At 40.8% G+C, this 16505-nt stretch overlaps 1 protein-coding gene across 1 annotated transcript in view; it reads left to right on the forward strand.

The window, feature by feature from the left end:
* The first annotated feature begins 1829 nt into the window (after nucleotides 1-1829).
* LOC129816555 (titin-like) overlaps nucleotides 1830-16505 on the forward strand; it is a 176349-nt gene continuing 161673 nt past the window's right edge. Inside the window, 14 exon segments of the mRNA XM_055871143.1 lie at nucleotides 1830-1927; nucleotides 2622-2825; nucleotides 4172-4459; nucleotides 5256-5329; nucleotides 5419-5645; nucleotides 5940-6222; nucleotides 8211-8327; nucleotides 12331-12396; nucleotides 12528-12786; nucleotides 12927-13038; nucleotides 15129-15353; nucleotides 15460-15602; nucleotides 15861-16018; nucleotides 16250-16477. Coding sequence (XP_055727118.1) covers nucleotides 1837-1927; nucleotides 2622-2825; nucleotides 4172-4459; nucleotides 5256-5329; nucleotides 5419-5645; nucleotides 5940-6222; nucleotides 8211-8327; nucleotides 12331-12396; nucleotides 12528-12786; nucleotides 12927-13038; nucleotides 15129-15353; nucleotides 15460-15602; nucleotides 15861-16018; nucleotides 16250-16477 — 2475 coding nt within the window. The 5' untranslated portion in view covers nucleotides 1830-1836.

Below are 16505 nucleotides of genomic sequence, written 5' to 3' on the forward strand. Positions count from 1 at the left end.
ATAGTTTTCATACAATATTATCGATGTGATGAAGGCTATAATTGATTGTTAAGGCAATGCCTTACTTAATTGTTGCGCCAATGTATACTTTCTGAACAGTATATACTGTGGCCATTGTTTAATGATATTTCCTGCAATTGAGATCAATAAAAGAACTGTGGAGATTTCTCAACGTGAAGTTTTTCAAAGTTATACTTTCTGAAGTGATATTCTGTATATCCGGATGAAGAATAACTGTTCTCTACTAGCTTCATTGATGTTCCATTCTATGGAAGTTGTGATATTGTGTTTCATTAAGGCTCCCAAGTGGCGCAGTAATCTAAGATAATGCATCTCAGTGCAAGAGACGTCACTGCAGTACCTGGTTTGAATCCCATCCGGCCGGGATTGGGAGTCCCATAGGGACCAGCGTCGTCCGGGTTTGGCTGTCATTGTAAATAACAATGTGTTCTTAACTGACTTGCCTAGTTAAGTAAAGGTTAAATAAAAAAATGTAAAGGCCTAAGGAATCTATATTTAATGTGCGTTGTATCTAAGGATGAAATGTAATGTGATACTATAGTGTGTAATGGCTCATATTTTTGGGTTGAATAATGTATGTCAATAAATTATTGATTCTACTACTAAGTTTAAGCTGTTCTATCTATAGGCCTAAGCAAATTATTAAAATATTAAGCTTTACACTTGCAGTGTTTTGTACATTGTTGGAAATGACACATAGTCTTTAAATTCATGACTGGTTTATTAATACTTTGATTCCAAAACCTCATGTTGATATGTTATCCAGCTGCTATTTAAAGTTGACTTGGTGGATTATGTTGTATTTGGAACTGGAATGGCAATGGCAGACATTTTAGGACTTAAACATAGGCCCAGTCAAGGTGTTGTATAGGCCTAGTGTAACTGTAGGCCTAACAGCTGACGTCAAGGGATATGTTCTGTTCAGTTTGAGTTATAAATAATCTATTACACACCTATTAGTTACATTGAGTAACACTTGCCTTACACTTAGTACAGTGTACATACAGTGTAACATTGAGTAATTACAGTACTTGTTACACTGTACTTACAGGAATACTTGCACAGTAATACACTGTAATGTAATGTATTACCTTAACTTTAAATATATCAACATTAATTTAACAGGAAATCATTCAACATTGATGTAAGGCCAGTTGGCAATCTGTTATTTAAGTGTGTGTGTGAAGCACAGATCTCCTGAGTGGTAGCTAGCTTGTTACTGTCTGGTCTGTGAGCTGTCACACGGAGCTGTGGCCCTGGTGTTTGGCCTAACACCCAGATCTCATGGATCCTCTGATAGCTCAAGTGACAGTAAGCCAGGTGCTGGATATGACACAAGTGATTAGACACTCATTGGCTAATAATACATGCTGGGTTCATTTGATGTATAGGTTTTCTTTGCATATGTAAAAGATGTAAAAGAAAGGTAGACTCGTCTTCATTGGTTTGGTGATGTGACACAAGTCACGTAACACTCAAATAAACTAAGAATTGAGTTCAAATGTAGAGTTCAAATGTATTTGCCATAAAACTACTGTAAAAGATGTCAAAGAAAGATAGATTATTCTGATTAAACCTAGTACTGGAATCAAAGCCCTTTCGATGGAGAATCTCCATTGACAATGCTTTTTAGTCATGGATTAGGCTTAGTCTGTGTCTGGGAAACCTGCCCTCAGTGGCTAAGTTTAAATGTATATGTGTACTTTGTTCGGGAATTTTACCATTCAACTATTGTAAAAGATTGATAAAATAGATTTATGGTGTGTGAGTGATTTGGTGATGTGCTTTGTTGTGTCTCTTAGGGTGCCATCCACAATGTCAACACAGGCACCAACATTTACACAGCCTCTGCAAAGCGGTGTGGCACTAGAGGGTAGTGCTGCAACGTTTGAGGCTCAAGTTAGTGGTAAGGAGATCTCTTATGTTCTTCAACTATACCTCATGGATATAGCTGAATGTCCAAACATACAGTAGTCAAGTTTGGACACGCCTACTCGTTCATGGGTTTTTATTTATTTTTACTACTTTCTACATTGTAGAATAATAGTGAAGACATCAAAACTATGAAATAACAGATATGGAATCATGAAGTAACCTAAAAAGTGTTAAACAAATCCAAATATATTTGAGATTCTTCAAAGTAGCCCCCCTTTGCCTTGATGACAGCTTTGCACACTCTTGGCATTAGAAAATAAGAAAAATAAAGAAAAACCCTTGAATGAGTAGGTCTGAATATGTTGAATCATTGATGTAAAACCACAGATATAAAGCCTTTGCACAGCAACACTTTCTGAAGTTTTTAAACAAGTAATAAGTACCCTATTAATGAATTGGATTCCCAGACACAGATTAAGCCTAGACCTTTAGTAAAAAGCTCTTTCAATGGAGAATCACCATTGAAAATGCTTTTGAGTTCTGGACTAGGCTTAATCTGTGCCTGGGAAGCCGGCCCTATGTGATATTGCAGGACTTTTGTAGTTCCTGAGAGAAAATGTCTCAGCTTTCCTCTGAATTGTAACTGCTTGTTCGAAATCATCACCAAATTCATCACCATCATCATCTCTGCTCAGTGCTGACTAGAATGTTGACTTGATCTAAAGGTAATCCAGTTCCTGAGGTGAGCTGGCTCCGTGATGGCCAGGTTCTTTCCGCTGCCGCTCTGCCCGGCGCACAGATCTCGTTCAGCGATGGCCGCGCTGTTCTGATGATCCCTGCTGTGACAGCCGCACACAGTGGAAGATTTTCTGTCAGAGCCACCAATGGTACTGGACAAGCCACTAGCACCGCTGAACTTCTTGTTACAGGTGAGAGAACCAGAGTATTATGTTATGTTATTTTTTTTGCCAGCATATGCACTGTGGTTTCTCCTAATGGTTACTGCACTCAGGTAAAACATTGAACTTTGTGTCTAATCTTCTGCAAACTCAGGGGTCTTTCAGGGCCTCTTGCTTGGTCCACTTGATAAAACAGTGGTATTGTTTGAGGTTGTTCTAGCTAGCCAATGCTTTGGCTTGCAGTTTTAGACAGTGTCCTGCATCATACTAAGAGTAATCATGGCTGCAAACATGAAGGGCAGCCAAAGATAGCATAGTATTCATTATGAATAAAGCTCTTGTAACGGCGGCCTTCCCTCTCTTCACTAGCAGAGGGGGTGAAACAGGGATCGTACCAACACGCAGCGTAGCCAGTGCTCAACATGTTTAATTAACAAAAACTACAGTGAACACTAAACAAATACAAAATAACAAAAGTGGCAAACCGATACAGACCTATCTGGTGCAGAATACAAACACAGAGACAGGAAACAACCACCCACAATCCCCAACACAAAACAAGCCACCTATATATGATTCTCAATCAGGGACAACGATTGACAGCTGTCTCTGATTGAGAATCATATTAGGCTGAACACAGAAACAGACGAACTAGACACACAACATAGAATTCCCACCCAGCTCACGTCCTGACCAACACTAAACAAGCAAAACACATAAGAACTCTGGTCAGAACGTTACAGCTCTTAAAAGCAGCCTGTCCAATTGAAGTGACTGACCACCAGTACTGTAGGCCTTCATTGCTCGCTACTTTACAGAATTGTTCAATTATCAGCACTCATTTGTAATGATGAGAGTGGTAGCTGCCATGTTGTTTACATTTTACACATCCAATAATGAGAACCAATATTGAATCGGGAAACTGTTGTTTGCCACTTACTATTTTACACAAAGCAAATGTATGTTCAATCACCTTTAAAGTAAAACAATACAGTAGGTGTTATAATTGACCTCCTTGTCTACTGCTACCACTGGACCGGGCTTAGGAGCAAATGTAACGTCGGACAATTTGGATTAAAATCTATATTGCGATCCAAACATCTTCCGTAGAGACCTTTACCCTACATGGTGAATGATACGTAGATAGATGTAAGTTTCCTATTTAAAAAGTGACTGGTATACGTGGTCTCTGGGTAGGCCGAATGAAAATTATGACAAATAGTGTTACAATTTCCCCTGGTCTCCACCAGTTGCATTTGCCCCCGGTCTACCCTAGCCAATGGACATCTGTGGTGCTGCTCACTTCCACCACTTAAAAAAACAAAAAAAAGTCAAATTTTTTAAAACTTATTTTTCCATTTAATTTATTATTACAGCGGAGACCGCGCAGCCCAACTTTATTCAGAAACTTCAGAGTATGACCGTGAGACAAGGAAGCCAAGTGAGACTGGATGTTCGAGTTGCAGGAATCCCTACACCTGTGGTAAAGTTCTACAGAGAGGGAGCTGAGATACAGAGCTCTGCTGACTTTCAGATTGTTCAAGAAGGAGACCTTTACAGGTTGTTGATTGCCGAAACCTTCCCAGAGGATTCTGGAACTTACTCTGTAAATGCTTCAAACAGCAGTGGACGGGCTACCTCCACTGCTGAACTGCTGGTTCAAGGTGAGATAAAGTTGATCCAGTTGATTTGTGGTGTGTGATTATGGGCAACATGTTCTGTCCTTAAATTTGCCGTGTTCCAACCATATCGCCTGCGACACATTTTAGCGGGCTTTTGGAAATCCGCCATTGTAACAGCCTTCTCTGGGTTACAAGATAATTCCTGTTTCAATTATTTAATTGTGCATTTCCTTGCTGTTTTTTGGACAGAAAATATAATTAATCTAGCCTATAGAGGTGACTACCTATACTGTAAGGCATTTTTAACTCAAATACTTTTAGTGAGTTGAACTCAGTCATTATTACTTAAAATGTTTGTGTGGTACAGACTCAAAACTAAATGAGAAGTCACATCAACTCTATTTTTTAAGTTATCTTTTTCCCCAGCATGCTCTACCGAATGTATATTTTTTGGAATTGTTTTTAATACCTATGTATTTGCATGCATATTGAGTGATTGATACATCTCATGCTACACAAAGATAAATAACATAATTTTTCTAAACCAATACTATAATTGTTATTTTTGGGGGGTTTTACCTGTTACTGAAATGGTTGTTCCATATGAAATGGCTTATGTAGTCTCCTCACACGGTTCCTAACCCTGGCAGTCATTATGATACAAATATCAACTGTTGGAAACTGTTGAAACTGAATGGAAACTGTGAATGGCTCAAAGGGCCCGTGGGCAGTGAATTCCATATTGACATGTAGCCTAAACTGAAGTTGATTTACAACTTGTTGTCATCATGTTCAATAATTTGATGCAAAATTCATCTTTATATTTGTTTCTGTCTAGGGGAAGAAGCTGTGCCTGCCAAGAAGTCCAAAACTGTTGTGTCAGCCTCCTCTCAGACCAGAGTTGAGACAAGGGTAAATAGACATCACATTTTTATCTCTGTCTGTTGACGCTATCTATCAGTCAGATAAAACACTAATCTTTTATGTTGTTTTATTTTCAGAGTATGGAGGCTCATTTTGAATCCTCATCCTCATCCATGCAAATGCGTGTTGAAGGTGGTGTAGTGAGCCACCAAGCACATATGACCCCACCACGTGTGCCTCCAAAGCCAACCTCAACCTCCAAGTCCCCAACACCACCATCTCTTGCAGCCAGAGTTGCAGGCGGACGTCATCAGTCACCATCACCTGTGAGACATGTCAAGGTGCCCACTCCGGACCCTTTTAGGTAAAACACTTTATATCAATCCTACATAAAAGAAAGTGTTTCATTGAATGCAACAGACAGGTAGTTTACCTCAATCTCCATAGGGAATAAGACCATGGGTATCATGTTATTTTATCATACAGAAATGACTAGGTATTTAGGCTCCCTAGAAATTACCTTATAAAACAGTAATTACATAATAAACATATTACTTACTTATTTGTCTATTAACACTACAAAACACAATTTTGGTAATATACAAATAATATACATTTTTAAATGTTTTGATATTTTCTCTCTCTTTGTTTAACACAGGCTTGTATCCCCCTCATCAAGACTGTCTGTGTCACCAATCAGACCAGTTAAATCCCCACTGACCACACGCAAAAAGGTAGCCCATGGTCCTGATGTCCCCCCGCCATGGAAGCAGGGAGACTTGGTGGAAGGTTCCAGCAGCTATTCCAGCAGCATGACTTCTAGTGCCACCCATGCCCAGGCTTCCATGTCTGCCACCCATGTTCACATGGAGCAGCACTGGGAGGGCTCTTATGGATCGCAAACGACTGGTGCCGCTGTATCTGGTGTCGCTGTGAAAGAGGTAAGGAAATTCCTATTTCATAGGAGCTGCTCTCTCAACTCTCTCTGTGGCAGAGACATCTTGAGGCTGTTGGGTGTATGTGCATGAGCGTTCATAAGGTAAGATTGTGAAAGGCTTTCATTAGCTGATTAGCTTTCTTTTTGAGGAAACGGGCCTAAATCAGTTCAAATATCCTGTACAATGAATATTTGACTTCCTGGATGTATTTTTGGATCTAACATGACTTAGGCTCAGTTGTCTGAATTTAGAAAGTAATGCCTCAGCCCTCTAAAGATGTGATGATTGTAGCTATTTAAGATTGCATCTATTATCAATAAGATGATAGTGACATGTATGTATGCAGCTATTATCAATAAAACTGATAATGACTTTGATTGGATCCTAACGGTACTAATGTATGCTAGGAGGCACAGCATGAGGTGGATGATAAAAGCATTGCTGTAGCTACTGTGGTAGCAGCTGTGGACCAAGCTCGCAGCCGCAAGTCTGCTGGTTTTACACCAGAGCCGGTTCCAGAGCCGGTGCCAGTGGTGCAGCCCGGTACAGAGACACAGCACCTTTAGCTCCTCTTCTACTGTGGTGTTAATGTCCACAACAAGGGAACAGGTAGTTCATTCATTAAAAAGTACCACCCTGTCGTCCTTCCCTTCACTTCCATTATTTATTTATTTCCCTTTCTTCTGTCACCACACCCCACATCGGTAGACCCCACTCACGCTTAACAACATTATCCCTGATAAACATAGACAGTTTTCCATTTTAAATTGGTGTCATTTCCCCATACCCACATATTTGACCTCACAACCATCTGTGATTTTGTAACATTCCTTCTGGTTTATTTTTCACATTCCCTTTGGTGTGTTGTTAAGCTCTCCTCTAATGTTGATATGTGTTATTAATATTATCATTATTTATACACCTAATATACTGTATAACTATCCTGCCACTGGCCAGTTCATAATATAGATCATGCCAGACTCTATAGCTGTTGAATCAGCTAGAGACACACACTGATGACACTGTGGTACAGCACAGAGAAATGGAAATCTCCACTGTCACATGTATGATGACAACCAAGGAGCAGGAAGCTTAAAAAATGGCACTTACTGTATTGTTTTGTTTACTCCTCTGAGCACTTTCCCAAATCGCTCACATCAACTATACAGTATGTTGGCACTATTTAAATTGAAGTCACTGCATGAACCCATTTTCTCTGCACTTAAGGCAGTGATTTAGGTACGTATTTTGAACATACCTATTAGAAAAGGAAAATTCAGTCTCAAATCTGTTTAGCACGTGTCTGAGTGCACACAAGTCTGTTGAGCAGATCCTTGGTAATTTTATTGTGCACCTGCATGATTCATTTTCAACATTACACAACCTACTCAAACTAACATGATTCCATGCTTTAACGATGACATGTTATTACCAGGTAATGCACATCAAGGCTTGTTTTATATACAGGGGTGTGGAGTTTGTCCAGAGTGTTTGTAATCAGAATGTGAATCTGTTTGCTGTTGAAGTGAATGCTGCCATGGATGATGTGTATGCTATCTATGTGCTAGATGACATTGATTGCTTGTTGTCTCAAAGGTTGAGGGTGGGAAAAAAGCGGAGGCAAAGGCTACAGTGGTTGCTGCTGTTGACCTAGCACGTGTTCGGAAGCCAATGCATGGAGAGAAGGGTCATGCTGGAGAGGAAACTTGTGAATCTGATTTAAAACAGCAGTCAATGCTGTCTACCACTGAGCAACAAGTCACAGTGAAAACTGAGGCTGTGCATATACCAATGATACCACCAATGGCAATTCAAACAACAGCTGATGACCAGAGTATTCATGTAACCCAGGTTTGCTATCTTTTTATTATGAAAAGATGCTTATTGCCAAGTTTTCTCCGATAACATTATATTCAATGTCCTGCTTGTTATTCTAATTTCTGCATTGAGTTTATTGTCCTCACTCTATCACACTCTGTTGGTTACTTTAGATACGAAGAAGTACAGAAACTACTATCGCCCACGTGGATGCTGCTCCTGCACCATCCCCAATTCTACATTTCACAGTTTCAAAAGTTACTGTTCCTAAACCTGACCCTAGCTATGAGGTAAGCATAGGTCAAATCAGGCAAGCAGTGGTACACAATTGTTGTAGTGCTTCAGTTAGTATACAGTGCATTCAGAAAGTTTAGACTTTTTCCACATTTTGTTTTGTTACAGTCTTATTCTAAAATGTATTAAATTGTTTTTTCCCCATCATCAATCTACACACAATACCCCATAATAAAAAGCAAAAACAAGTTTTTAGAAATTTTTGCAAATGTATACAAAATAAACAACTGAATATCACATTTACATAAGTATTCAGACCCTATACTCAGTACTTTGTTGAAACACATTTGGCAGCGATTACAGCCTTGTCTTCTTGGGTATGACGCTACATGCTTGGCACACCTGTATTTGGGGAGTTTCTCCCATTCTTCCCTGCAGATCCCCTCAAGCTCTGCCAGGTTGGATGGGGTCTACATTTTCAGGTCTCTACAGAGATGTTCGATCGATTTCGAGTCCGGGCTCTAGCTGGGCCACGCAAGTTCATTCAGAGAGTTGTCCCGAAGCCACACCTGCGTCGTCTTGGCTGTGTGCTGTGTAAGGGTTGTTGTCCTGTTGGAAGGTAAACCTTCGCCCCGTTCTGAGGTCCTGAGCGCTCTGGAGCAGGTTTTCATCAAGGATCTCTCTGTACTTTGCTCCCTTCATCTTTCCCTCGATCCTGACTAGTCTCCCAGTCCCTGCTGCTGAAATAAAGACGTGGCCAAAAGTTGAGAATGACACAAATATTAATTTTCACAAAGTCTGCTGCCTCAGTTTGTATAATAGCAATTTGCATATACTCCAGAATGTTATGAAAAGTGATCGAATGAATTGCAATTAATTGCAAGTCCCTCTTTGCCATGCAAATGAACTGAATCCCCCAAAAAACATTTCCACTGCATTTCAGCCCTGCCACAAAAGGACTAGCTGACATGTCAGTGATTCTCTCGTTAACACAGGTGTGTGTGAGTGTTGACGAGGACAAGGCTGGAGATCACTCTGTCATGCTGATTGAGTTCGAATAACAGACTGGAAGCTTCAAAAGGAAGGTGGTGCTTGGAATCATTGTTCTTCCTCTGTCAACCATGGTTACCTGCAAGGAAACACGTGCCGTCATCATTGCTTTGCACAAAAAGGGCTTCACAGGCAAGGATATTGCTGCCAGTAAGATTGCACCTAAATCAACCATTTATCGGATCATCAAGAACTTCAAGGAGAGCGGTTCAATTGTTGTGAAGAAGGCTTCACGGTGCCCAAGAAAGTCCAGCAAGCGCCAGGACCGTCTCCTAAAGTTGATTCAGCTGCGGGATCGGGGCACCACCATTACAGAGCTTGCTCAGGAATGGCAGCAGGCAGGTGTGAGTGCATCTGCAAGCACAGTGAGGCGAAGACTTTTGGAGGATGGCCTGGTGTCAAGAAGGGCAACAAAGAAGCCACTTCTCTCCAGGAAAAACATCAGGGACAGACTGATATTCTGCAAACGGTACAGGGATTGGACTGCTGAGGACTGGGGTAAAGTCCTTTTCTCTGATGAATCCCCTTTCCGATTGTTTGGTGCATCTGGAAAAAAGCTTGTCCGGAGAAGACAAGGTGAGCGCTACCATCAGTCCTGTGTCATGCCAACAGTAAAGCATCCTGAGACCATTCATGTGTGGGGTTGCTTCTCAGCCAAGGGAGTGGGCTCACTCATAGTTTTGCCTAAGAACACATCCATGAATAAAGAATGGTACCAACACATCCTCAGAGAGCAACTTCTCCCAACCATTCAGGAACAGTTTGGTGACGAACAATGCCTTTTCCAGCATGATGGAGCACCTTGCCATAAGGCAAAAGTGATAACTAAGTGGCTCGGGGAACAAAACATCAATATTTTGGGTCCATGGCCAGGAAACTCCCCAGACCTTAATCCCATTGAGAACTTGTGGTCAATCCTCAAGAGGCAGGTGGACAAACAAAAACCCACAAATTCTGACAAACTCCAAGCATTGATTATGCAAGAATGGGCTGCCATCAGTCAGGATGTGGCCCAGAAGTTAATTGACAGCATGCCAGGGCGTATTGCAGAGGTCTTGAAAAGAAGGGTCAACACTGCAAATATTGACTCTTTGCATCAACTTCATGTAATTGTCAATAATGTCACGATCGTTATAAGGAGTGGACCAAAATGCAGCGTGGTATGTTTCTATCCTTTATTTTGGAAGAGAAACTAAAAGAACAAAAACAATAAAGCGAACAAACGAAACATGTAGCTCAGAGTAGTGCTCACAGGCAACTATAGCTAGACAAGATCCCACAAAGCACAATGGGGAAATGGCTACCTAAATATGATCCCCAATCAGAGAAAACGATAAACAGCTGCCTCTGATTGGGAACCACACTAGGCCAACATAGACATACAATTCCCCTAGATAACCCACCCTTAAATCACACCCCGACCTAACCAACATAGAGAATAAACAGCTCTCTATGGTCAGGGCGTGACAAGTAAAAGCCTTTGACACTTATGAAATGCTTGTAATTATACTTCAGTATTCCATAGTAACATCTGACAGAAATATCTAAAGACACTGAAGCAGCAAACTTTGTGGAAATGAATATATGTGTCATTCTCAAAACTTTTGGCCACTACTGTACATCCCCACAACATGAGGGATGGTGCCAGGTTTCGTCTAGATGTGACGCTTGGCATTCAGGCTAAAGAGTTCAATATTGGTTTCATCAGAACAGAGAATCTTGTTTCTCATGGTCTTGAGAGTCTTTAGGGACCTTTTGGCAAACTCCAAGTGGGCTGTCATGTGCTTTTTACTGAGGAGTGGCTTCCGTCTGGCCACTCTACCATAAAGACCTGATTGGTGGAGTGCTGCAGAGATGGTTGTCCTTCTGGAAGGTTCTCCCATCTCCACAGAGAAAATCTGGAGCTCTGTCAGAGTGACCATCGGGTTCTTGGTCACCTCCCTGACCAAGGCCCTTCTCCCCCGATTGCTCAGTTTGGCCGGGCAGACAGCTCTAGGAAGAGTCGTGGTGGTGCCACACTTCTTCCATTTAAGAATGATGGAGGCCACTGTGTTCTTGGGGACCTTTCAATGCTGGATACATTTTTTGGTACCATTCCCCAGATCTGTGCCTCGATACAATCTTTTCTTGGAGCTTTACGGCGGTTCCTTTGACCTCATGGCTTGTTTTTTGCTCTGATGTGCACTGTCAACTGTGGGACCTCATGTAGACAGGTGTGTGCCTTTCCAATCCAATCAGTTGAATTTACCACAGGTGGACTCCAATCGAGTTGTAGAAACATCTCAAGGATGATCAATGGAGATACATTTTGAGTCTCATAGCAAAGAGTCTGAATACTTATGTAAATAAGGTATTTCTGTTTTTTATACGAATGCTCACTTCATCCATATACTGTACATCGTTATCCATTCCATTATATTTTTAAGTGATTGTCCTTAATATTGCTAAACAAAGCAGGCAATATCTTAATGCTTTGTTCTGATTCGTGATGATAATGGTATTTTCCTTGGTTTGGTCAGGTTTCAATAGCAGGTTCTGCTATTGCCACACTGCAGAAAGAGTTATCCTCTACCTCTGCACATGTCGCTCAAAAGATCATTTCGACACTCAGTTACAGACTGAGATAGGCGCTAGGTTTACAGGGGGAACGGAGCAAATGTATATGACTTTGGAAACAAAGGTTTGTAGTCTGGAGTGTTGTGCCCTCTAAAATAACACTGTGTGGAGTCTCACCTCACTGAGTGGTATTGGTAAACCTCTTCACCATAACGCTGAAGCCACGCTACGTCCCCTTTGTTTCAGAATCCATTTGCTTCGTAAAGAAAACCTAGCTTGCTCTCCTCTTCGACCTCTTCCCTTCGTCTTCATTTATCTGTTCCCAACCTGTTGTCACAACTCTTCTTCTTTCTAGGATTAATTATTAACTTGCGTCCATTTCACCACTCCTAAAGTCATAGTTCAGATACTGTACTGTTTGTGACTTTTTGTAACTTACATGCATTTTAACAGATTGTTGAGACTGCAGCAGTCCCATCCCATGCAGAAGAACCAGTTATGCCACCTACTCTTGTAGCTGTAAGTATTTCTCTAGTGGCTTTATTTCAGGTCATTTACGTTATTGTTGTCTATTCAAGCATCATTTCCAACTCCATCTATGTCATCTATGTCAATATTTTGTCATATTTTAAAAAAAATATTTTTTTCAGGGCTTGAAGAACGTGACTGTGACTGAGGGTGAATCTGTGACTCTGGAATGTCAGATCACTGGTCACCCTGCCCCTGGCATCATGTGGTTCAGAGAGGACTACAGAATTGAGAGCTCCATTGACTTCCAGATCACTTATGAGAGTAAATGTGCCCGTCTGGTCATCCGCGAGGCCTTTGCAGAAGACAGCGGTCGCTTCACTTGCACTGCTACTAGCGAGGCTGGAACCATCAGTACATCCTGCTACCTGCTTGTCAAAGGTAAACAGGCAGTTTAGTTTTTTACATTCCTGTGTACAATGACTACTTACTGTTGAGGTTGAATACTGTACTGCCAAATGGTTAATTGGGTGTATTATTTTATGAATGTGCTAATACTTGTATACATTTCTTTCTTCTAGTAACTGAGGAGATTGAGACCAGGGAAGAGATGACACAAGGGCTGACACAGCAGGAAACGATGACACAGCAGAGAACTGTCACTGTGTTTGACTTTACAACTAAAGAGAAACAGTGAGTGCCAACTATTTTCTACCACTACATTATGAATATAGTGAATCTTCACTGTTTGAGTTTTTCAAATGGGGATGAGAGAGGTTGGAGTAATCCTATTTCAGATTCATTAGTAGAGGGTCCGCTCTCAAAAGTAGAGATTTTCAAGGTTCTTTTATGCTCAACGTTTTAATGTTTCGACTAAGGCCATCGTAAGTCTAATCTTATCCTGTCTAGGATGAGGGTGCCACTAGCGGCACTCCCCCCCCCCCCCCCCCCACTGAAAAGGCAGAGCCGCGAAATTCAAAAAAAATATTTTTTTAAAATATTTAACTTTCACACATTAAAGTCCAATACAGCTAATGAAAGACACAGATCTTGTGAATCCAGCCAACATGTCCGATTTTTAAAATGTTTTACAGGGAAGACACAATATGTAAAGATGTACATCTATTACCTAAAAACACATTAGCATAATCCACCATCTTTTATTTGTCCACCAACACCAGTAGCTATCACCAATTCGGCTAAACTAAGATATTTATAGCCCCTAACCAAGAAAAAAACTCATCAGATGACAGTCTGATAACATATTTATGGTATGGGATAGGTTTTGTTAGAAAAAAGTGCATATTTCAGGTAGATGGCATAGGTTACAATTGCACCCACCGTCACAAATGGACTAGAAAAACTACATTGAGCAACGTGTTTACCTACTTACTAATCATCAAACATTTCGTAAAAATACACAGCATACACTAATCGAAAGACACAGATCCTGTGAATACAGACAATATTTCAGATTTTCTAAGTGTCTTACAGCGAAAACACAATAAATCGTTATATTAGCATAGCACATAGCACATAGCAGCCCAGCATTGATTCTAGCCAAAGTGAGCGATAAAAGTCAACATCGCCAAAATATATACATTTTTTCACTAACCTTCTCAGAATTCTTCAGATGACACTCCTGTAACATCATATTACACAATCCATATAGAGTTTGATCGAAAATGTTTATATTTAGCCACCAAAATCATGGTTAGACAATGTGAAATGTAGCCAAGCTGGTGAGAAAATGTCCGTGCGCCACTTAGACAGTGATCTACTCTTATACATAAATACTCATAAACGTGACTAAAAAATATAGGGTGGACAGGGATTGATAGACAATTTAATTCTTAATACAATCGCGGAATTACATTTTTTAATTTATCCTTACTTTTCAATACAATTTGCGCCAAGCGAAGCTACGTCAAAAAACATGGCGTCCTAAGCCACTAACATTTTTCGACAGAAACACGATTTATCATAATAAAAATGTCCTACTTTGAGCTGTTCTTCCATCAGTATCTTGGGCAAAGGATCCTTTCTTGGGAGTAATCGTCTTTTGGTGGAAAGCTGTCCTCTTGCCATGTGGAAATGCCAACTGCGTTCGGGATGAACTGGAAGCGTGCCCAGCAATTCACAGCGTTTCAGAAATAAATGTCCCAAAATCGCACTAAACGGATATAAATTGCTATAAAACGCTTTAAATTAACTACCTTATGATGTTTTTAACTCCCATAACGAGTAGAAACATGACCCGAGTAATATTACTCCCTCCACTAATGCTTGGAACAGGTGCGGGTCGGTGTCCTCTAGGCGCATGACGCAGCTCCAAAAGAGTGACTAGCCTCAGGGTTTTTTAATTTGTAGTGCCTGTGAACGCGCAATCGACCCCATTCAAATCGTCATCACTTAAAGGCATCCAGGGGAAGACGTAAGCAGTGTCCGTATACTCATAGCAATAACAGTGCCCTTTTAACTGACTCCAGATCAGGGGCCAAAATTTCTGAAATCTGACTCCATGTCAGGGAAATTGCTGTAGAATGGGCTCTGTTCCACTTAGAGACAAAATTTCAACTCCTATAGAAACTATAGACTGTTTTCTATCCAATAATAATAATAATATGCATATTGTACGATCAAGGATTTTGTGGGAAGCCGTTTCAAAAATTACACGATTAGCATAAATAGTCACAACAGCGCCCCCATCCTCAACAGGTTATTTCAGGCACTTTTTGAGATACATTTGCCCTAATTACTGTATATTTCCAATGTCCTTCTAGCTTTGCTGTTGAAGCAAATGAGGAGACCATGTCAGAGGTAAATGTCACCACCGCAGATTCACCAGTAGATACTGCAGATGCTGTCGCTCCCTTCTTTGTCAAGAAGCCAACTGTACAGAAGTTGGTGGAGGGCGGAAGAGTTGTCTTTGAGTGCCAGATCGGAGGCAGCCCCAAGCCCCACATTATCTGGAAGAAGACTGGAGTGCCCCTTACTACAGGATACAGGTAGCCTACTTGTGACACATTTTCAATGAATCTCTATTATGCATTTGTAAGAGTGTATTGATAATTGATTGTACTGTTTACAATATATGACTTATTCATCCATTAGATATAAAGTGCACTACAATAAGGAGAGTGGAGTGTGTAAATTGGAGATCTCCATGACGTTTGCTGATGATGCTGGAGAGTACTCCATCTTTGCCAGGAACCAGCTTGGAGAGGAGTCTGCCTCAGCCAGTCTACTGGAGGAAGGTCAGTCTCTTTAATCAGAATGTTGCTTAATCTCATGGACTACAAATCCAGTAATATGATGCATCCTAAATGGCACTCTGTTCCTTACATACAGTAGTGCACTACTTTTGACCAGAGCCGTTGGTCGTTGGTCGAAAGTAGTGCATTACATAGGGATTAGGGTGCAATTTGGGACACACTCATTTTCTAAATCTGGGCCTGTGAAACCAGACCATAATGTCTTAACTTTTGTTTATACATTGTATATTTTGTTTACAGGGGAATATGATGTATACATGAAGAAACATGAAATTACCTATAATACTGAAGTGACTACGGTGCAGGCGGATGTTTCCCCTGTTGTTGTGAGCGAATATGACGAGGACCAGAAGTACATCCAGAGAATGGCACAGATGCAAAGCTTTGTTAGAACGCAGGTATTTGGATGTATAAAAAAACGACACACTAACCTGGGTACCAATCTGTTTGTGCCATCATGCCACTTTTTGTCATGCCATATGACACCGAGTACAATGAGTGGAATGTTAGCACAAATCGACTGGTACCCAGGCTAGCAATGCGCTATCATTGTGACGTTATGGTATTTGATTTGTTCTCAGACACTTGTTTTGAGACAAGATATGCTTTATTCCAATGTGTTTTTACAGGAATTCCAGATTTCTTCATTTGAGGAGAGGATTATCCACGAGATTGAGATCCGCATCTTGCAGATTACCTACCAACAAATTGTGACTGAGGATCGGGAAGAGATGGTGACTGTGGCAGACCATGAGGCTGTACAGTCAGCCTTTAGTACTCCAGTTAAAAACTACAGGATCATGGAAGGAATGGGTGTTACTTTCCACTGCAAAATGTCAGGAACTCCACTACCCAAGGTAGTAAAGAGACCATGTATTTTTATCT

The sequence above is a fragment of the Salvelinus fontinalis genome, chromosome 19 (genome assembly GCF_029448725.1).
Source record: "Salvelinus fontinalis isolate EN_2023a chromosome 19, ASM2944872v1, whole genome shotgun sequence".
Lineage (NCBI taxonomy): Eukaryota > Metazoa > Chordata > Actinopteri > Salmoniformes > Salmonidae > Salvelinus > Salvelinus fontinalis.